The sequence below is a fragment of the Mobula hypostoma genome, chromosome 14, assembly GCF_963921235.1.
Source record: "Mobula hypostoma chromosome 14, sMobHyp1.1, whole genome shotgun sequence".
Lineage (NCBI taxonomy): Eukaryota > Metazoa > Chordata > Chondrichthyes > Myliobatiformes > Myliobatidae > Mobula > Mobula hypostoma.
In genome coordinates this window covers 12,195,287-12,219,301 of record NC_086110.1, presented here as the reverse complement: position 1 = coordinate 12,219,301, position 24,015 = coordinate 12,195,287, and the positions used below count along the sequence as shown (strand labels likewise).

Here is a 24,015-nt window from a genome sequence, read left to right as displayed (position 1 = left end):
TTTGAAAAATTATGTGGTTAACTGGATCAGCAAATTTGCAGGTGACATCAAGATTGTAGTGGATAGTGAGGAAAACTATCTGGACCAGCTGGGAAAATTGGCTGATGGAATATAATGCAGACAGGTGCGAGGAGTTGCCCTTTGGTAGGGCCAGCTAGGGTAGGTCTTGCACAGTGAGTGGTAGGGCACTGAGAAGTGTGGCAGAAGGGATCTGGGAATACAGGTCCATAATTATGGTGGCTATAGATAGGGTAAGTGCAAGTAGGCTTTTCCCACAGAGGTTTGGTGGGATGGTCATGGGTTAAGAGTGAAAGGTGAAAAGTTTAAGGGGAACATGAGGGAAAACTTCTTCACTCAGAGGGTCGTGAGAGTGTGGACTGTGGAAAGAGCTACCAGCGGAAGTGGTGCTAATGAGCTCAATTTCAATGTTTCAGAGAAGTTTGGATAAGTACATGGATGGGAGGGGTATGGTCCCGGTGCACGTCGATGGAACGAGGCAGAATAATAGTTCCGTACGGGCCGGTTACAAGGACTCTACGAGATAAGCGACATCATGGGACGGTTGGTGACGTCAGGACACGTGCGCGAGGCGCGAGGCGCGCGGCGGGGCGCCGGTTGGGTTTTGGAAAGATCGAGGAGGCAGCGGCGGCGGCAGGTGTGGAGGGCGACTGAAGGATAGCGAGAGGAGAGGGGGTGAAATGGATGACACGAACAGGAAAACGGAGACCCCCAACGTATCGTCAAGCACAGCAAGGAGGAGTACGCAAAGACACTCTAACATTCGGGTGAAGCCTCAAACCAGCGAGCGGTCGAAGTTCTACGAGGACCTGGTGGAGGAGATGCGCAGGAAGATGTGGTGAGAGTATACACACGCGTAGTCTCAACAGGGCCAGACCCCAGCTGTCAACCAGCATCACTAATGTTAGCAAAAAATAGCCTAAGTCCCACTTTCAGTAAGAAACAACATCACTTAGATGATAATCTGATGATAATACACCTTTAATAACCTTTAATAATTTCCCTTTCCCTCGGAAAACATTTTCCAATTGATCCTTCGCATTATATTGTATGTGTACGTGCATATAATTAGCCATTAATGTTTTTTTTCCATTGAGAAATTCTTTACAATTATTTGTCATTCTGATTCTAGAGGATCATTAAAACTTGTGGGGAAGAAAGATCTGATGTCATTGCATTTTTGAAAGAGATCATTTTCTCGACTGTTCAATCTTTGTGTTATATTTATCTTCAGGCTGCAGTACAATTTATAGTTAAAGTTATTTGTGTAGTCAGCCTCCTCCACCTTTTCTGGGTTCACATCCTGACGGTTTTCTTTAATGTATGATCTTGAGTCTCTATGATATCTTAGTTATTAGTCATTGGGAATAGTTTCCCTATTTCTAACCTCTCGTCATCTTAAACTTCTACTGGATTACTTTTTCTGATTCAAAGGGAACAGCCCAAACTCACTTAACTGAAGGTTAATATCCTTAGTTACAACTTGAAAGCCAGTGAGTTCTTTTTAAAACGTTATTTTGTTGAAACTATTCCATATTTAATTTGGAGTATTGGGTGTTCATTAAATTATTTTTGGCATCAGTAACTTGGGTGACTGTGCAGGCCAAAATGTCCATCTGACTCTTTCCCTATCCTCACTCTCCAAATCCTAAACTGGGGCTTGGGGCCTGAAGGTGTGAGACCGTAGATTTTAGGACTCATCAAGCTCCTCTGCCCTGTCTGCCGCAACAGCTAGGGTCTCCTGGTGGTCAGCCATTTCACATCAACTTCCCATATCCACAGTGACACGTCCGCCCATGGCCTCCTCCATTATCACGATGAGGCCATACTCAGATTCAAGGAGCAGCTCCTCATATTTTGCCTGGGTCATCTCCAATTATCTCACCTGGACTGTAGACACGGGCTTTGTGGTTCTGAAAAAAAGCACAACAGTGACTCTTCCACCTCTGGAAAAAGTTGGCATGGACCCCCAAATCTTTAAGACCTTCTATAGGAGTACCATCGACAGCATCCTGACTGGCTGTATCACCGCCTGCTACAGGCACTGCAGAGAGTGGTATGGACATCTGTGGATGTGAACTTCCTTCCATTGAGGAAATTTATGGCAGCAGGTGCAGAAAAAAAGGCCTGGATGGTCATTGGGGACACCAATCACCCCAACCATGAACTATTTCAGCTGCTTCCATCTGGCAATCTGTACTGCAGTATTAAAGCCAGAACCAACAGGCTATGGGACAGCTTCTTTCTACAAGCCATTAGACTTCTAAATTTGCATGTCTGTACATTGGGACGGAGTCATAACGCAAAGATTTTTACTCTCCCACATTGTGGGATGAATGTAAGATTTAAGTAAAATCTAACTTATAAACCTGATGGCATTTAGACCATAAGACCATAAGACAAAGGAGCAGACGTGAGCTGTTCGGCCCATCGAGTCTGCTCTGCCATTTTATCATGAGTTGATCCATTCTCCCATTTGGTCCCACTCCCCCGCCTTCTCACCACAACCTTTGATGCTCTGGCTACTCAGATACCAATCAATCTCTGCCTTAAAAACACCCAATGACTGGGCCTCCACTGCTGCCCGTGGCAACAAATTCCATAGATTTGCCACCCTCTGGCTAAAAAAATTTCTTCGCATCTCTGTTCTGAATGGGTGCCCTTCAATCCTTAAGTCATGCCCTCTTGTACTAGATTTCTGTAAATTCTGGTAACCTCTCACCCCTGGGGGTGGTGGGGGGGGGGGAGTTGTCACTTGTTTTTTTCAGATTAGGTGTCCTTTTCCTTGATTTCCAAACCATTGCAAATAGTTTATCTCTTTAACTTCCCTAATATTGATTGGCACCTGATTAATTCCAAGGGTTTAGATGGGGAAGAATTTGTTAAGTGTGTCCAGGATGGATTCCTGTCACAGTATGTGGACAGGCCGACCAGGGGGAATGCCATACTAGATCTAGTATTAGGTAATGAACCGGGTCAGGTCACAGATCTCTCAGTGGGTGAGCATCTCGGGAACAGTGACCACCGCTCCCTGGCCTTTATAATTATCATGGAAAAGGATAGAATCAAAGAGGACAGGAAAATTTTTAATTGGGGAAAGGCAAATTATGAGGCTATAAGGCTATAACTTGCGGGTGTGAATTGGGACGATGTTTTTGCAGGGAAATGTACTATGGACATGTGGTCGATGTTTAGAGATCTCTTGCAGGATGTTAGGGATAAATTTGTCCCGGTGAGGAAGATAAAGAATGGTAGGGTGAAGGAACCATGGGTGACAAGTGAGGTGGAAAATCTAGTCAGGAGGAAGAAGGCAGCATACATGATGTTTAGGAAGCAAGGATCAGATGGGTCTATTGAGGAATACAGGGAAGCAAGAAAGGAGCTTAAGAAGGGGCTGAGAAGAACAAGAAGGGGGCATGAGAAGGCCTTGGCGAGTAGGGTAAAGGAAAACCCCAAGGCATTCTTCAATTATGTGAAGAAAAAAAGGATGACAGGAGTGAAGGTAGGACCGATTAGAGATAAAGGTGGGAAGATGTGCCTGGAGGCTGTGGAAGTGAGCGAGGTCCTCAATGAATATTTCTCTTCGGTATTCACCAATGAGAGGGAACTTGATGATAGTGAGGACAATATGAGTGAGGTTGATGTTCTGGAGCATGCTGATACTAAGGGGGAGGAGGTGTTGGAGTTGTTAAAATACATTAGGACAGATAAGTCCCCGGGGCCTGACGGAATATTCCCCACGCTGCTCCACGAGGCGAGAGAAGAGATTGCTGAGCCTCTGGCTAGGATCTTTATGTCCTCGTTGTCCACGGGAATGGTACCGGAGGATTGGAGGGAGGTGAATGTTGTTCCCTTATTCAAAAAAGGTAGTAGGGATAGTCCGGGTAATTATAGACCAGTGAGCCTTACATCTGTGGTGGGAAAGCTGTTGGAAAAGATTCTTAGAGATAGGATCTATAGGCATTTAGAGAATCATGGTCTGATCAGGGACAGTCAGCATGGCTTTGTGAAGGGCAGATCGTGTCTAACAAGCCTGATAGAGTTCTTTGAGGAGGTGACCAGGCATATAGATGAGGGTAGTGCAGTGGATGTGATCTACATGGATTTTAGTAAGGCATTTGACAAGGTTCCACACGGTAGGCTTATTCAGAAAGTTAGAAGGCATGGGATCCAGAGAAGTTTGGCCAGGTGGATTCAGAATTGGCTTGCCTGCAGAAGGCAGAGGGTGGTGGTGGAGGGAGTACATTCAGATTGGAGGATTGTGACTAGTGGTGTCCCACAAGGATCTGTTCTGGGACCTCTACTTTTCATGATTTTTATTAATGACCTGGATGTGGGGGTAGAAGGGTGGGTTGGCAAGTTTGCAAATGACACAAAGGTTGGTGGTGTTGTAGATAGTGTAGAGGATTTTCAAAGATTGCAGAGAGACATTGATAGGATGCAGAAGTGGGCTGAGAAGTGGCAGATGGAGTTCAACCCGGAGAAGTGTGAGGTGGTACACTTTGGAAGGACAAACTCCAAGGCAGAGTACAAAGTAAATGGCAGGATACTTGGTAGTGTGGAGGAGCAGAGGGATCTCAGGGTACATGTCCACAGATCCCTGAAAGTTGCCTCACATGTGGATAGGGTAGTTAAGAAAGCTTATGGGGTGTTAGCTTTCGTAAGTCGAAGGATAGAGTTTAAGAGTTGCGATGTAATGATGCAGCTCAAAAAATTCTGGTTAGGCCACACTTGGAGTATTGTGTCCATTTCTGGTCACCTCGCTATAGAAAGGATGTGGAAGCATTGGAAAGGGTACAGAGGAGATTTACCAGGATGCTGCCTGGTTTAGAAAGTGTGCATTATGATCAGAGATTAAGGGAGCTAGGGCTTTACTCTTTGGAGAGGAGGAGGATGAGAGGAGACATGATAGAGGTGTACAAGATAATAAGAGGAATAGATGGAGTGGATAGCCAGCGCCTCTTCCCCAGGGCACTACTGTTCAATACAAGAGGACATGGCTTTAAGGTAAGGGGTGGGAAGTTCAAGGGGGATATTAGAGGAAGGTTTTTTACTCAGAGAGTGGTTGGTGCGTGGAATGCACTGCCTGAGTCAGTGGTGGACGCAGATACACTAGTGAAGTTTAAGAGACTACTGGACAGGTATATGGAGGAATCTAAGGTGGGGGCTTATATGGGAGGCAGGGTTTGAGGGTCGGCACAACATTGTGGGCCGAAGGGCCTGTACTGTGCTGTACTATTCTATGTTCTATCTCTATTAAGACTATTATTTGAGCTTGCTGGCTGATAATCACAATTAAATACCAGTAAATTAGCGTAGATAGTAAGAATTCTTATAAGGTCAGTTAAGTAAATTGGATTTTTGTGTTTTTTTTCACATTACAGTTGCCACAGAGCACGGGAATCTCTGTTTAGTTCCTCCAGTGGATTTGTTAACTACCGTGGAATTTTGAATTGGGCTGTGGTTGTGCTGGTAGGTACTTTGCTGAGGTCTTTCTGAGAAAATGAAAGTGAGAATTATGCATGAAATGCTAGAGGAACTCAGCAGGCCAGGCAGCATCTATGGAAAAAAAGTACAGTCGATGTTTTGGGCTGAGACCTTTCAGCAGGACTGAGTCCTGCCGAAGAGTCTTGGCCCAAAATGTTGACTCTACTTTTTTTCCATAGATGTTTCCCGGCCTGCGGAGTTCCTCCAGCGTTTTGTGTATGTTGATCGGATTTCCAGCATCTGCAGATTCTCTCTTGTGAGAATTATACCACATTGTGTGAATTTACAATGTACTATTTCAATTCATCAGAATGGATATACATTGTATTCTGGTTAATTGGGACACATGGGGACCAGTACATTTTGGCCCAATTAAGCAGCTGCCTGAATTAGCCAAAGTTTCATGAAAGTAGTTAAAAAGGTATAAGACTACCATTTAACTGAGTAACAATTTATGTATTTAAATGAAATTCAGGATAAGTTGGAATACTACCAACGCTATTACAATACTATAAAATTGTATTAGTTTCTAACAGTTATCAGTGGAGGAATTCAGCCAGTGTATGCCGCTATGTTTTGATTGACTGTAAATGAACAAATCAGCACAGACACCTAGTACAGATAACAGACTGCCTTCATACAATGCTTTCAATAATTGCATCCTCCAAATCTTCATTTTCTTTGTAACATTCAAGATGATTAATACCTTCAAACTCTACATGTTTCTTAATTTGCTGAAGTAGTAAACTTATCTTACTTCCGGCAGTTTCTGGCATCTCCAAGCCTGAATGTTTGAAACTGCAGTGTGCAAAAGAGTTCTGAATAATTATTTTGCTTATTTCTTGCCAACTATTGGTGACAAAAATCACTGATTTTTGAACACAAACACATACAACTGACACTATTTTTAAATCTGTTTGCTCTAAGCATGATGTGTCTAATGGTCACACAAGTGCATGCAACTGATGCTAGTTAGAAACTGCTCAGCAAGTCTCCTGTCCCAATTAGGCGGCATAATTTCCCAAATAAACTAAGGGAACCCTGACTATTTTCTCAATTAGTTTTTCTTCTTTAAGAGTTGTCCCAAATAAGCAGCTGCCCCAATTAACTGATAGCACAATAATGGAATTCCACTGTAGTTACAAATGTCATATCTCGGTCTTTTTTTTTAATCCTCTTTCATGTTACGGACCTTGGCTCTACCTTCATGTGACAACTTTGTTTTGTTCAATGTCTCTGAATTAGAGTTCCTGAAGTTTCAAATTTTTATGTCACATACATAAGTACAAACGAAAAAGAAGCATGAGTAAGCTATTTGAGAATTGTATATTATTTGCTACACTATAAATAAAAAAAATTGTCATCTCATCTCTATCCTGAATGGCCAATTCCTTATTGTAAGATTGTGACCTCTGACTAAATTGGAGGAGAACCAATACTGTATCCTAGATTTTGTAGTGTTTATACAAGGCTGGTAGGAGTATGGCAGATGGAATAGTTAAAGCAATTACAAATGTTAAAGCAAGCATGCTGAGTAAACAGGACAGGCACGGGCTAGACGGGAAGATATTAAGATCTTATGGACAGTACTCAATTTATTTTATTGTCTGACAGGTAAGGCAGAGGAGCTTAGGGTATAGATTGGTGCATGGGACATATAGCCACAACAAAAATATAGTTGAGGGATGGGCTGGACTAGTAGCTCACTGCTCTCCATTACACCTGTTACAGGCACAAGAGAAGGAAGGAAGCTGTATTTTTGATTAGGAAGAACATCATGGCAGTACTTAATTGTTGGGGGAATCAGCTGGTGAGGTTATATATTTGGAACTTAGAAAAAATATGGTAATAATCATTTTGCTGATTTGTATTATAGGCTCACTAATGGCCCTTAAGAGAAGAATAAATACAGAAACATGGAAAACCTACAACTCAGTACAGGCCCTTCGGCCCACAATGCTGTGTTTGACATGTACTTACTTTAGAAATTACTTCGGATTACCCATAGCCCTGTATTTTTCTAAGCTCCATGTCCTATCCAGGAGCCTCTTTTTAAAAAAAAACCCCTAGTACATCTGCCTTCATCATAGTCGCCAGCAGCCCATTCCATGTACTCCCCACTCTCTGCGTATTTAAAAAAAACAACTTGCCCCTGACATTCCCTCTGTACCTACTTTCAAGCACCTTAAAACTGCCCTCTCGTGTTAGCCATTTCAGCCCTGGGAAAAAGCCTCTGACTATCCACACGATCAATGCCTCTCATCTTATATACTTCTATATGGTCACCTTTCATCCTCCAACATGAGGAATTCTGCAGATGCTGGAAATTCAAGCAACACACATCAAAGTTGCTGGTGAACGCAGCAGGCCAGGCAGCATCTCTAGGAAGAGGTACAGTCGACGTTTCGGGCTGGGACCCTTCATCAGGACGACACCTTTCATCTTCCATTGCTCCAAGGAGAAAAGGCCAAGTTCACTCAACCTATTCTCGGAAGGCAGGCTCCCCAATCCAGACAACATCCTTGTAAATCTCCCCTGCACTCTTTCAGTGGTTTCCACATCTTTCCTGCAGTGGGGTGACAAGAACTGAGCACAGTATTCCAAGTGAGGTCTGACCAGGGTTCTATACAACTGTAACATTACCTCTTGGCTCTTGAACTCAATCCCATGGTTGATGAAGGCCAATGCACCATGTGTCTTCTTAACCACACAGTCAACCTGTGCAGCAGCATTGAGTGTCCTATGGACACGGACCCCAAGATCCCTCTGATCCTTCACATTGCCATTAATACTATATTCTGCCATCATATTTGACCTACCAAAATGAACCACCTCACATTTGTCTGGGTTGAACTCCATCTGCCACTTCTCAGCCCAGTTTTGCATCCTATTGATGTCCTGCTGTAACCTCTGACAGCCCTCCACACTATCCAGAACACCCCCAACCTTTGTGTCATCAGTGAACTTACTAACCCATCCCTCCACTTCCTTATAGGATACGTGGTAGTGCGGAGGAGCAGAGGGATCTGGGGTACATGTCCACAGATCCCTGAAAGTTGCCTCACAGGTGGATAAGGTAGTTAAGAAAGCTTATGGGGTGTTAGCTTTCATAAGTCAAGGGACAGAGTTTAAGAGTCGTGGTGTAATGATGCAGCTCTATAAAACAATGGTTAGGCCACACTTGGAGTACTGTGTCCAGTTCTGGTCGCCTCACTATAGGAAGGATGTGAAAGCATTGGAAAGGGTACAGAGGAGATTTACCAGGATGCTAACAACAGGAATTCGGCAGATGCTGGAAATTCAAGCAACATACATAAAAGTTGCTGGTGAACGCAGCAGGCCAGGCAGCATCTCTGGGAAGAGGTGCAGTTGACGTTTCAGGCCGAGATCCTTCGTCAGGACTAACTGAAGGAAGAGTGAGTAAGGGATTTGAAAGTTGGAGGGGGAGATCCAAAATGATAGGAGAAGACAGGAGGGGGAGGAATGGAGCCAAGAGCTGGGCAGGTGATAGGCAAAAGGAATATGAGAGGATCATGGGACAGGAGGTCTGGGAAGAAAGACAAGGGGGAGGGGGACCCAGAGGATAGGCAAGGGGTATATTCAGAGGGACAGAGGGAGAAAAAGGAGAGTGAGAGAAAGAATGTGTGTATAAAAATAATTAACAGATGGGATACGAGGGGGAGGTGGGGCATTAGCGGAATATAAAAATAAGTAACAGGTGGGGCCTGGTTTAGAAAGTATGTATTATGATCAGAGATTAAGGGAGCTAGGGCTTTACTCTTTGGAGAGAAGGAGGATGAGAGGAGACATGATAGCGGTGTACAAGATAATAAGAGGAATAGAGTGGATAGCCAGCGCCTCTTCCCCAGGGCACCACTGCTCAATACAAGAGGACATGGCTTTAAGGTAAGGGGTGGGAAGTTCAAGGGGGATATTAGAGGAAAGTTTTTTACTCATAGAGTGGTTGCTGTGTGGAATGCACTGCCTGAGTCAGTGGTGGAGGCAGATACACTAGTGAAGTTTAAGAGACTACTGGACAGGTATATGGAGGAATTTAAGTTGGGGGCTTATATGGGAGGCAGGGTTTGAGGGTTGGTACAACATTGTGGGCCGAAGGGCCTGTACTGTGCTGTACTGTTCTATGTTCTAAATCTATCCAGGTCATTTATAAAAATCACAAAGAGAAGAGGTCCCAGAACAGATCCCTGAGGCACACCACTGGTCACCACCATCCATGTGGAATTGACCCATCTACAATCACTCTTTCTCTTCTGTGGGCAAGGGAATTCTGGATCCACAAAGCAATGTCCCCTTGGATCCCATGCCTCCTTACTTTCTCAATAAGCCTTACATGGGGTACCTTATCAAATGCCTTGCTGAAATCCATATACACTACATTGACTGCTCTACCTTCGTTAATGTATTTCGTCACATCCTCAAGAAATTCAATCAGGCTCATAAGGCATGACCTGTCTTTGACAAAGCCATGCTTATTGTTCCTAATCATATTATGCCTCTCCAAATGTTCATAAATCCTGCCTTTCAGGATCTTCTCCATCAACTTACCAACCACTGAAGTAAGCCTTACTGGCCTTTCATTTCTGGGCTCTGTCTTTTCCCTTTCTTGAATAAGGGAACAACATCTGCATCCCTCCAATCCTCCGCAACCTCTCCCATCCTCATTGTTGATGCAACCAAAGATCTTTGCCAGAGGCTCAGCAATCTCCTCCCATGCCTCCCACAGTAGCCTGGGGTACATCTCGTCCGGTCCTTGATGCTTTCCAAGAGCTCCAACACATCCTCTTTCTTAATGTCTATATGCTCGGGTTTTTCAGTCCGCTGTAAATTATCCCTACGATTGCCAAGATCCTTTTCTGTAGTGAATACTGAAGCAAATACTCTGCTATCTCCTCCGGTTCTATCCACACTTTTCCACTGTCATACTTGATTGGTCCTATTCTCTCACATCATCCTCTCATGGCCCCTTCTGGCTCTCCTAATTTCATTCTTAAGCTCCTTCCTGATAGTCTTATAATTTTCTAGATCTTTATTATTACTTAGTTTTTTGAACTTTTTGTAAACTTTTCTTCTTGACTAGATTTTCAACAACTTTTGTACACCATGGTTCCTGTACCCTACCATACTTTCCTTGTCTCATTGGAACATACCTATGCAGAACACCACACAAATATCCCCTGAACATTTACCACATTTCTGCCGTACATGTCCCTGAGAACATCTGTTGCCAATTTATGCTTCCAAGTTCCTGCCTGATAGCTTCATAGTTCCCCTTACTCAAATTAAACGCTTTCCTAACTTGTCTATTCCTGTCCTTCTCCAATGCTATGGTAAAGCAGATAGAATTGTGATTACTATCTCCAAACTGCTCTCCCACTGAGAGACCTGACAGCTGACCAAGTTCATTTCCCAAGTACAGCCTCCTTGTAGGCCTGTTTACATATTGTGTCAGGAAACCTTCCTGAATACACTTAACAAACGCCACCCCATCTAAACCCCTTGCCAATGAATATTGGGGGAATTAAATTCTCCCACCATGACAACCCTGTTATTATTGAGGTAAAGGTAGAGGCAGGTTCGATTTTGTCATTTAAAAAAAAAATTGGATAGGTATATGGACAGGAAAGGAACGGAGGGTTATGGGCTGAGTGCAGGTAGATGGGACTAGGTGAGTGTAAGCATTCGGCACGGTTATTTCTATTAGGTGATATTGAAGGGATTAAGCCGAAACTTAAATTGAATAAATATCAGAAAGAATTTATAAAAATTGCATTGGCAGTAGCTAAGAAGACTATAGCAGTTACTTGGAAATCTGATTCGTATTTAAGTATGGATCGTTGGAATAATGAAATGGCTAGTTCTATTCCACTCGAAAAAATTACTTATAATTTAAGAGATAAATATGTAACATTTTTGAATATTTGGCGCCCTTATTTGCAAAAGATAGGATGGCATATTTAAGTGCTCCGATAAAGATCTTGGTCCCTTGGGGAAAGTAACGAATAATTATATCAAATTTATTTTGAATCCCATGGAGCATGTCGAAACCTTCCAATACCCAGGCGGCTCTTTTTTTTTTTCTCTCTTCTTTCTTTTTAGGTAGGACTATATATGGGAGGGGGAGGGTTAAGGGGAGGGGGGAGGGTAGATTTTATCTTTTCATGTATTCTTTTTGAAAACTCAATAAAAATTATATTACAAAAAAAAAGCATTCGGCACGGACTAGAAGGGCCGAGATGGCCTGTTTCTATGCTGTAATTGTTATATGGTTATTGCATCTTTCCAGAATCTGTCCCTCTATCTGTTCCTCAATGTCCCTGTTACTATTGGGTGGTCAATAAAAAACACCCAGTAGAGTTATTGACCCCTTGTGTTCCTAACTTACACCCACGGAGACTCCGTAGACAATCCCTCCATGACTTCCTCCTTTTTTGCAGCCGTGACACTATCTCTGATTAGCAGTGCCATGCTCCCACCTATTTTGGCTCCCTCCCTGTCCTTCCTGAAACATCTGAAGCCTGGCACTCTAAGTAGCCATTCCTGCCCCTGAGCCATCCAAGTCTCTGTAATGGCCATAACATCATAATTCCAAGTACTGATCCATGCTCTAAGCTTACCCACTTTGTTCATGATGTTTCTTGCATTAAAATAGACACATCTCAAACTGTCGGTCTGAGTGCATCCCTTCTCTATCACTTGTCTTTCCTCCCTCTCACACTGTCTACAAGCTTTCTCGATTTGTGAGCCAACCATCCCTTCCTCTGTCTCTTCAGTCCAGTTCCCACCCCCCAGTGATTCTAGTTTAAACTCTTCCCCAATAACCTTAGCAAACCTCCCTGCCATTATACTGGTCTCCCTCATATTCAAGTGCAACCTGTCCTTTTTGTACAGGTCACTCCTGCCCCAAAAGAGGTCCCAATGATCCAGAAACTGAGTCCCTGCCCCCTGCTCCAAACCCTCAGCTACGCATTTATCCTCCACCTCACTCTTTTCCTATACTCACTGTCGCGTGGCACAGGTAGCAATCTCGAGATTACTACCTTTGAGGTCCTGCTTCTCAACTTCCTTCCTAACTCCCTGTAGTCTGTTTTTAGGACCTCATCCCTTTTCCTACCTATGTCGTTGGAACCAATATGTACCACGACCTCTGGCTGTTCACTTTCCCACTTCAGGATATCGTGGACGCAATGAGAAACATCCCGGACCCTGACACCTGGAAAGCAAATAGCATTTCTTCCCTGCATTCACAGAATCGCCTGTCTGACCCCTAACTATAGAGTTCCCTATCACTGCTGCCATCCTCTTCCTTTCCCTACCCTTCTGAGCCACAGGGCAAGACTCCGTGCCAGAGGCGCGGCCATTGTTGCTTCCCCCAGTTAGGTCGTCCCCCGCCAGCAGTGCTCAAACAGGAGTACTTATTGTTAAGGGGGACAGCCACAAGGATACTCTCTAGTATCTGACTCTTGCCCTTCCCTCTCCTGACTGTTACCCACTTATCTGTCTCTCGAGGCCTCGGTGTGACTACTTGCCTATGTCTCCTCTCTATCACCGCCTCACTTTCCCTGACCAGATGAAGGTCATCGAGCTGCATTTCCAGCTCCCTAACCTGGTCCCTAAGGAGCTGCAGTTCAACACACCTGGCGCAGATGTGGCCTTTCCGGAGGCTGGGAGTCTCCCGGCTTCCCACATCTGACACCCATACAGAACAACGGCCTTACAGACATACTTCCTATTTCTATCCTTCACAAGTAACTTACCTTGCTTCGACCTGTAATTGCTGAAGCCCCATTGAGTCAAAGTCCTCCTACTCTGTCTCCCGCTTCTCTGATGCCCGCTCTATAAATCTGTCTTCTTTTTATACTCTTCCCACCAGTCTAACTCACTGATGTCCATGCACCTGCGCAGTCGTTCCTCAATCAAACACCAAAGAAAAAATGATCGCCTTTTATTCTCTTGCTACCTGTCTAACTGGCTGACATCCATGCACCTGCGCAGTTGTTCCTCAATCCACAATGATCCAGTCCAATAGCTTAGCAGCATGTGTACTTTCAAATTCTTTGCAGTTCTAGCCAGCTGAAGGTGACATATAAGGTTCATATATATTTATAAAATTGACTTGGAGCAAACACGGTTGAAAGGCATCTATCTCCACCCACTCTTTATTTACCCTTGAAACAGCAATATCTTTTCACAAAGTTTACTTCTTAAAAACCCCAAAGAAAGCTTTAGGTTTGGGTGATTTTTGAGAAGGTGTTTAAGTCCTTGCTTAGCTTTGTACACAATGCACTGTGAGGGCAGTAGAGTGAAAACTTAAATCATCTTCAAAGGCATCGCCTGTGAACTGGAGACGTGTCTGAATGCCATATTCTATAATGTTAGTTTCCAAACCCAGCAGTGTCGATCACTAAGACCTAAAAGTGAGGTCAAATTGTGGCATTTTGCCTGTGTCTTCACAATGCTTGAAGGAATCCATGAATCCATGAAAGCCACAGCACGAGTTTGCACCAGAGATGAAGCAGCAAGAATGAAAGTGGGTTATGCTAAGCACGAAGCTGAGATGCAAATGGATAAATCCCATATAGACATGGAGAGAGCACGTGTAGAGGCTGTATTAAGTGTGCTCAGGGAAGGATGTGAAGCAAGGTTCAAAATAAAATTTATTATCAGAGTAAATACATGTCACCACGTACAACCCTGAGACTCTTTTCCCTGCAGGTGTACTTAGTAAATCTATGAAACGGTAACTGTAAGCAGGATCAATGAACAGCAAACTGTGCAAATGCAAATATTAAAAAAACAATAAATAACAAGTATGAATTAACAAGATAAAGAGTCTTTAAAGTGAGTCCATTGCTTGAGGGAACACCAGATATCGAATGAGTGTATTTATCCCTGGTTGTTCGAGAGCCTGATGGTTGAGGGGTAGTAACTGTTCTTGAAAGTGGTGGTGCGATTCAGCAATGAGAAAAGAGCATAGCTTGGGTGGTGAGGCTCTTTGATGATGGATGTTGCTTTTCTACGGCAACATTTCATGTAGGTGTGCTCAATGATTGGGAGGCCTTTACCCATGATGTACTGGGCCAAATCCACTACCTTTGGTAGGATTTTCCACTCAAAGGCATTGGTGTTCCCATACCAAGCCATAATGCAGCCGGTCAGCACACTTTCCACCACACATCTATAGAAGTTTGCCTAGGGTTTTGATGACATGCTGAATCTCCACAGACTCCTGAGGAAATAGAGGCGCTGTTTTGCTTGCTTTGCAACTGTATTTATAAGATAGGTCCAATACAGATCCTTTGAGATAGTGACAGCCAGGAATTTAAAGTTACTGACCTTCTCCACCTCTGGTCTTCTGATTATTTGCTCATGGACCTTTGGTTTCCCTCTCTTGAAGCCTATGATCAGTTCCTTGGTCTTGCTGACATTGAGAAGTTGTTGTTATCACTCACTACAAACCCTGAAGAAAACTTCAGCTTGGGTGATTTTGGAGAAGATGTTTAATTTCCTGCCTAGCTTTGTACACAGTGTATTGTAAGAGCAGTAGAAGAAGCATTAGATTTTTTAGGGTACTTATTTTTGATGCAGCGAAGTAGTAATTCAACTGTTTGAATTTTTCTAAAAAGAATTCATTAATTTGTAGATATTAAGTGTTGTAATATTCCAGAATAATTTACTTGTTTAAAAGTGATATTAGATATCACTATCACGCCATCAAATAAGGGGTAAATATTCACAATTGAGTGTAAACCGTAGAATATTTAACACTGAAAGAATACAAGATTAATTTTATTTCATATTAATTGGGACAACCATTTCTGTAAGCCTACTGTCAACATTGCCTTACTGTATATAGTATTATAAGTTTGCAGAAGATTTACCATAGTCATTTTAATAAGTAAATCTGATTATTTGTGTTAATTACCTTAATTTTTCCACAGATTTTGACACATGCGCATATGGTGTATGAAAATTTGATCACGTATGTATTGCACCTGCAGTTATAATAGTACTGAGGTAAACAGTAAGGATTTTGTAACTATTAATTTTAACATTTGAACAGTAATTTTCTAATAATTTGTATTGTTACTTTTAATGAGAATATGGAAGCCTTTGTTGATGTGGTCTATATATTTATGTATGTGTGTGTGTGTGTATATATATATATATATATGTGTGTGTATGTATATATATATGTATTTTTATCCCAGTTTATCTTGATGAACATTATTTAGTTTGTAGATTCAGCTGTGATATTAATGACAACTAAAGTATCTATACAGGTATGGAATTCTTGTGGATCCAGTTCAGATTATTGCATTTGCTTTGAGTGACCCCAACACTTGGCCAGGTTCATATCTGATTATTGGTGAGTGACAACATTTGGACTAAAATTAAAATTTGTTTTAAATTGTACTTGAATGTGTTAAATACTTTTGCATTTTAAATAGGTCTTACATTTATTTGAAAATAATATTAATGATATTTTAAAACTTGCAGTATTTTGGCAAAAGATAAACAAATTTAAGGTCGTATTCAGCAAATTTTAATATATTATTTAAATATCTGCAAACATGTGTTGTCTTAACCAGGGAATCAAAAAGTATTTCCTGTTTCTGAAACAAAGACATTATGAAAGTGGATCTAAGCCTATGAAAATACTGGTGTGGAAACTGAAAAAAAAGATAGCAAAAAATATAATTCATAGAATTAGTAATCTAAGAATAAAAATGATATAAAAAATAAGCTAAGTGAAATTCAAGAAGCTTTTGGAGTGTGTTACAAAACTCTATATTCCAAAATTCCAGGGGGAAGCATAACCCAAATTGACACTTCCCTGAATTCTCTAGAGTTACCCACTTTAAGCGAAGAACGAAATAGAACGATGACTGTTGACATAACTGAAGTTGAGCTGAAAGGCTTAAATTAAGCAAGTCACCAGGTTTAGATGGGTATACGGCAGAGTGGTACAAAGAATTTAAATATGAGTTAATTCCTGTCTTACTCCCCATACTGAACTGGGCTCTTAAGAAAGGCACAAATGCCACCCAGCTGGAAGGAAGCAATAATCTCAGCTATACCAAAAGAAGGCAAGGATAAAATGGAATGTGGGTCATTTAGACCAATATCTGTTCTTAATGTAGATTATAGATTATTTACCCCCATCATGGCCAAATGATTAGAAGAGTTTCTACCCATAGCAATACATAAGGATCAGACAGGTTTTATACAACAACGTCAAACACAAGACAATATACGAAGGACACTTCACATTATGGATCATATACAAAAAAATAATATCGAAGCAATAGTGATAAGCGTGGACGCTGAAAAGGCATTTGATCAGTTAATTGGAATTTTCCTTCCAGAGTTTTACATAGATTTGGTTTCCATGACACAATTATTAAAACTATACAGACACTATATGTCAACTTTCTGCTAGGATTAAAATCAATGGATATTTATCAAGTAGTTTTACCCGAGGAAGGGGCACGAGACAGGGTTGTGCGTGGTCACCGCTACTCTTCACATTATATCTGGAACCATTAGCTCAATACATCAGACAAAATGAGGATATCAGAGGAATTACTATAAAAGGGACAGAGCATAAATTGGCTTGTTACACAAAAAAAAGACCCTGTATTAAAATGTCTTAAGTTACAGCTTCCCAGTAGTCTAGGGGGTCTGGATTTTCCAGATATCAAAAAATATCAATTAAGTTCCTTTTTATCTTATGTGGTTGACTGGGTTTGCAGGGACTCCTCAATTTGGCTAGACATTGAAGCTTCACAAGAAAAATGCCCTCTTATTACTTTGCTTTTCCTTGATAAGATGAAACTAGTTAAGGAATATTGTCGCAATCCAATAACAATTAATACTGTCAGGGCTTGGAGGGCAATGCAGCGAAAATATCACCCGACACTCCAATAACCGGCAGTCCAGATTTTCAGCCTGGCATAATGGATTCTGGATTTAAACTTTGGATTTCTAAGGGTATTTTCCATCTAGGAGATTTGTTTGATGAAGGAACGATGATGTCTTTCAGTCAAATAGTGCAGAAATTTAACATACCCAACAAAGATCTTTTTCGTTTCTTTCAGATAAGAGTTTATATACAGAAAAAAAACATCATTGTTAACTGATTTCTGTAGTTTTGACATAGAAAAGAGGGTGTTTTGTTCTAAGGGTGAAGTCTCCATCAGGACTTTTTACAGCATCCTGAGGGCGTGTTCTTGTAGAGAGACTGTGCGGCTGGGAAGGGTCTGGGAGGAAGAATGGAAGCAGAAATTCAGCTGAAACATGGGAAAACATCTGTGATAATGCAAAGAAGATTTCAGTTTGTAATCGAATTAAAGAATTGCAGCTCAAAATTTTGCATAGAGCCCAGCTGACTCCAGATCATCTCTCGAAATTTAAGACAGGGGTTTCTCCAATGTGTTCTAAATGTAAGGTAAATACTGGAACTTTCACCCATTGATTTTGGACTTGTCCCAAACTTCAGGCATACTGGAGTGATACTTTGGGTGAAATGGAAAAGATTCTGAAGATAGCGCTTGAACTGGACCCAGTGTCTTTTCTCTTAGGCTTACCCAGCAATCATATTATTAATGCACATCAGAAAAAACTTTTTAACATCCTGACTTTTTGTGCGAGGAAGAACATTTTACTTTGTTGGATATCCGATAAGGCCCCTGGACTTTTTGGTTGGCGTAAATTAATCATGGAATACATTCCTTTGGACTTTTTGACATGTATGGTCCACTCAAAAACATATAGTTTTCATAAAACATGGCAACCTTTTCTGCAGTATATAGATGTAAACCTGTCTGCTATACTAATAAGGGCTTTTGTATAGGATGTTGTAGTGATGTCTATATTTTGATGGATACCTGATATCTGTGAAGGGAACAAATGTAAATGTAAGTGTATCTGGAAATTGAAAGTTTTGTTATGCTGAGCAAAAAATAAATAAACAAAATGTTAAAAAAAGTATTTCCTGAAAAAGGTTGTCTCTATTACTGATTGCAACATGATTACCCATTCTCCAGTTCGTAACCCATTTTTGCCTATCAACACTGAGGTTTGTAATTACATTATACCAAAGAAGCCCCCGAAGAAGAATAAAGTGACACTCATTTCAATAAAGTTGATGTGTTTCCAAGAGCTACTTTGAATTGTTTTATTACCTGTGGATCCAATGACTAAGAAGCCTAACTCAGTACCTGTACACAGGCTTTCATATTTGAAATTATCTTAGTCAAGTAAAATCATTTTGATTACTTAACAGGTGGCACATCTTTGCCTTTTGGGCCAGGATTTTCTGGTTCTAAGGAGATTTGGTTTCAGGTTCTTGCCTCCAGTATTGGAGAATTGTTATTGTAGTTCAGTGAAAAGACATTTTCTGTTGCAGCTAAGTTATTTTTCCCTCTGTTTCAGCAGTCAAGACCAAGATTCTTTCATAAAACTCAAATGGAATACAGTTTTAGGTACCTTCTCTCAGGAAAGATGTACTTACCATGAGAAGGAATCAATGCAGACTCACCAGAATTGATCACAGTTGCATTGTAAAAATAGGGGATTTGCCTGGTTGCCGCTGATGGAGTAACAGCTCTCTGCTGGTTCTCCAAACTTACTTACTTTTGTCTCCAACCTTTTGAAATACTACTGTTAGATGGGTTATTATATTTACTATGACTATCAAAGCAGCTTTGGAAGCTATTCAAAAGCTTACTGAGGAGTTTCAACAGTTCAGAAAAGAAGCGTCGGCTGATTCGCAATAAATCAGCGCTGAAATTAAACAAATAGGTACGAAATTAGACGATATTCAAGCAATTCTAACCGAGCATGATAAGAAGATAAAGGTCCATGAATAGGTTATTACTATATTGGACGAGAGAATGGATGATTTACAAAAGCTGTATGAAAAACAGTCCAAGTCCAATAAAATACTGAGTCAGAAGATTATTGATTTGGAAAGCAGGAGTAGGAGAAACAACTTAAGAATCTTGGGACTTAAAAAGCAAACAGAAGGAGATAATCCTAAAGAATTCTTTGGAAACCTTTTGATGGAATTATTCCCTGATGTTATAAAGTCTCTGCCTTTGATTGATCCGGCTCACAGATCGCCTATCTACAGATCGACTTCAAAATCAAAACCAAGATCAGTCATTACGTTTCCATGAATTTCAAATAAAGAACCGTCTGATTCACGATGCCGTGGACAAGGTATGATTGACTACCAAGATCAGAAGATTTGTATTGTTGAAGATTTTTCATCAGAAGTTATGGCAGAACGTATTAAGTTTCAAAAAGTTATGGTGGAGCTATACAGCCAAAATGTTAAGCCTTCTCTTCGTTTTCCGGCTCGACTGAGAATCACAATGGAAGATGGATCATTTAAATGGTTTTGTACGAAGGAGCAGGCGCAAGAATTTTTAGACTAAAAAAATGACATATATATATTGAATAGATTAAAAATCTTGTAAAAACAGAAATACTATATATTAAAAAAATGACTAATATTTTTCAGTATGAATAATTGCTCTTTCTGTTTGATAAACCTGTCTAAGCTTGTTTTTTTTTACTGTATATTATTTAGTCTTGGTTGGAACAGAAGATATATTACAATTGATGCAACAAAAACAGACCATCAAACTAAGAGACAGTGAAGAATACAAACAACTTGATAAGACAATAAAAAGAAAATGCACAGAAGCTAAAGACAGATGGCTAAATGAGAAATGCTCAGAGATAGAAATGCTACAAACCCATAGTTTGTTACAAACTATGGGTTACAAACATGCTACAAACCCATAGGAACAAAGTTCATACACAATAAAATTAAAGAACTAACGGGGAACTTACCTTGCTCAGCAAGTGGATGCATCAAGGCAAAAGATGGCAGCTTAATTATGAACAAAGAGGAAATCCTAAACAGATGGACAGAATATAAGAACTTTTTGAAGACCAAAGAGGAGAAAACCTGAACATAAAGAAGAATCTTGAAGGACCTAGCATTCTAAAATCAGAAATTTGAGCAGCCGTAAATAAAACAAAACATAACAGAACAACTGGTCCAGACAACATCGCTGTTGAAATGATACTGGCCTTAGAAGGTTTTGGAATAGAGAAAATAACAAAAATAGCAAATGAAATCTATGATCACGGGGAGATACCTGATGATTTAAGTAAATCAGCGTTCATCACTTCCAAAGAAAGAGGGAGCAACAGAATGTGAGTTACATCTTACAATAAGCCTGATGAATCACGTGGCAAAAATTATTCTCAGAATAATCATGATTAGAGCAAGACGCTGTATAAAACCAGCAATCAGTAAAGAACAATGCGGCCTTGTGGAAAACACTGGAACCAGAAATGCAATTTTCATGCTACGGATGATCTGTGAATGAGCCATCCAGGTACATAAAGACATCTACCTATGTTTCATTGACTATACAAAAGCTTTTGACACTGTCAGACAGCAAGATCTTTTGGAAATGCTTCAAGATCTTGACATAGATGGGAAAGATATACATTTCTTAAGAAACTTATACTGGGAGCAGACAGCATCCATCAGAATAGAAGGAGAAGTGAATGAGTATGTGAATATCATGAGAGGAGTCAGGCAAGGTTGTGTCTTTTTGCCAGACTTATTCAATCTGTATAGTGAAAATATCTTGAGAAGTATCAAAGACATCAAAGGATTCACAATGGAAGGCCATAATATAAATAACATCAGATAAGCTGATGACATTGTATTAATAGCTGACTCAGAAACAAAACTTCAAGAACTACTCACTATAGTGGCAGCAGAAAGTAATCGCAGAGACCTCTCAATCAACACCAAGAAGACAGAAAGCATGGTCATCTCCAGAAAGACAAACATCCCACAATGTGTGATCAAGATCAGAAATATAAGCATCAAACAAGTCAACAAATTCAAATATCTTGGCAGCCTAATAACAAGTATTGGCAGGTGCAACACAGATATCAAAAACAGGTTAGCAATGGAGAATAGAAGCTTTCCAAAAAATGAAGACCATATTAACAGATAGAAAGATGAGCATGTACACTAAAAACAGAATACTGCAGTGCTACATTTATTCTATCCTGACTTATGGAAGTGAATGCTGGACCATTTCTCCAGCAATGGAAAAGAGACTAGAAGCAGCTGAATTATGGTTCTACAGGAGAATGTTAAAAATATCATGGACCACATACACATCAAATTAAGAAGTTCTCAGTCTGATCACTCATACCAACAATAAGAGAAAGACAACTCAGATTCCTGGGACACATCATGTGGAAAGATGAACTAGAAAAACTCATACTCTCTGGAAAGATTGAGGGGAGCAAACCTAGAGGAAAACCTTGGCTTATGTACATCAAAAGTATAGCCAGGTGGCTACACATCGAGGAAATGGAAGTCATCCAAAAAACAAAGGATAGGTCAATATGGAAAACCATGGTTACCAAAGTCCGCATCGGATATGGTACCTAGACAGACAGACAGACAAGAGATTTTTTTACGGTCTCAAATAAGTACATTTCCTTAAAGTCCTGATAAGAACCTACTAGATGTGATTTTTAACTTGAAACCTTTTTATAATGGATCTATATCTAATATTTATAATAAGCTGTTGGGAATGAGAAGTGTTCCTTTACATAAAATTAAAAATCTTTGGGAACAAGACTTACAGACTTCAATTTCTGAGGAAACTTGGAATCAAATTTTTAAATTGGTTAACACTTCATTGTTATGTGCCCGTCACTCTCTCCTTCAATTTAAAGTGGTCCATAGGGCCCATATGACCAAGGATAAGTTGTCTTGTTTTTATTTAGATATGCCTCTGTATTGTGATAAATGTAATAATGGAGAAGCTTCACTTATTAATATTCTTGGAAAATATTGGAAAGAAGTGTTTAAAACTGACAGGATACTTTTCAAAGTAAACTTTAAGCCTAATCCTTTGACTGCTTTATTTGGTATTGTTGGAGGAAATGATATTATTTTGGAGTCATCTGACTTGCACATTTTGGCTTTTATTTCTCTTCTGGCCAGAAGGACGCTCTTGCTTAAATGGAAAGTTGCGGCCCCTCCTATTCACGGTCAATGGTTACGTGATGTGATGTCATGTTTAAATTTAGAGAAGATTCAATGTTCAATCTCTGAATCTAGCCAAGACTTTCAAACATTGTGGGGACCTTTTTTTGAATTATTTTCAAAACCTTTGATTTGCTGTTAAAGCACAGATGACGACTAATATTTTTGTTTCCTTTTTGCCTTTACTAATCAGCTTCGTTCTTGGTAGTGGGTTATATGTTTTTTATATAATATTACTATATTTTAATGTTATTAATTAATCTGTATGAATATAGGGTAAGGAGTCTTTATATGTGATTTAGTATAATGTATTGATATATTTTTTCTTGTACTCTGTATTCTTATATGTAAAATTAATAATAAAAATACAGGTCCACTATCTCTTATCTGAAATCCTTGGGGCCAGTTGCATTTTGGAATTCAGAATTTTTCGGATTTCAGACCCTCCACCGATACCAAAAAACACCTATGCTCAAGTTGCTTATTTAACCTAAGTCAGTGTGCTGGAGCTTAGGACCCAGTGGCGCACCAAACCTACGCACATCCTCCCGTATACTTTAAATCATCTCTAGATTACTTATAATACCTAATACAATGTAAATGCTATGTAAATAATTTATACTGTATTGTTTAGGGAATAATGACAAGAGGAAATTTTATTTCCAACAAAAACATTCAATAAAACATAAAAATATACAGCTTCAAACAAACCGAATCAAACACATGGTAAGTGACTTATTGGAATAAATGTAGAAAGTCACTGTCACTATAAAACTTCAGTAACTTGTCTTTCTGTTTATTTAAATCATATGCAGGGTTGTTCCGACACTATTTTCTTCAGTAAGACGCCGCACAGACACAGAAGCAAAGGGCTACAGGAATATTGAAAGGATATGTTCAAAATATTGAAAGAATAAATCAAAAATATTTCTATTAATGAATTGATGATGCGTCACTTTGATTATGTTGTATATTCAAGCATATTACATAACAAATGCACTAACAGGATAACAAGACAAAATAAAATGCAAAAGATTAAAAAAAGATTTATTTAGTAAAAGCACTTGTATAGTGAAAGATTAAATATTCAATTTCTGAATTTATTAACATTATTAGATGTTAGTGTGAGGCTGTCTACACAGTTAAATAGTAGTTTCATTAATGTAAATCCAGAATCAAAATCATCAATGTGAGCATTTTTCTCTCTTAACAGTGTCGAATGTATTTATCCTCATTGCTCTTCATATTGAAAGATCTCTGTCAGCTGTAAGTGCATCTCCACTACTAAATTTCATCTTTATTTTATAAAGATATTTTTTGGGAATAGTAAGTTGTGTTGAAAATTGAAATAAGTATAGATGCTGGAAATCTGAAAATAAAAAAAATTA

General features: G+C 40.0%; 1 protein-coding gene across 4 annotated transcripts in view; it reads left to right on the top strand.

Annotated features, from left to right (window-relative positions):
- Positions 1–610: 610 nt before the first annotated feature.
- The window catches only part of LOC134356440 (diacylglycerol O-acyltransferase 1-like), a 119,425-nt gene continuing 96,020 nt past the window's right edge, over positions 611–24,015 (top strand). For all 4 annotated transcript variants that reach the window (XM_063067388.1, XM_063067387.1, XM_063067389.1 and 1 more), the window contains exons 1-5: positions 611–856; positions 5,403–5,490; positions 15,465–15,505; positions 15,807–15,892; positions 23,841–23,893. In XM_063067388.1, coding sequence (XP_062923458.1) covers positions 699–856; positions 5,403–5,490; positions 15,465–15,505; positions 15,807–15,892; positions 23,841–23,893 — 426 coding nt within the window. In that variant the 5' untranslated portion in view covers positions 611–698. The remainder of the gene's footprint in view (positions 857–5,402; positions 5,491–15,464; positions 15,506–15,806; positions 15,893–23,840; positions 23,894–24,015) is intronic.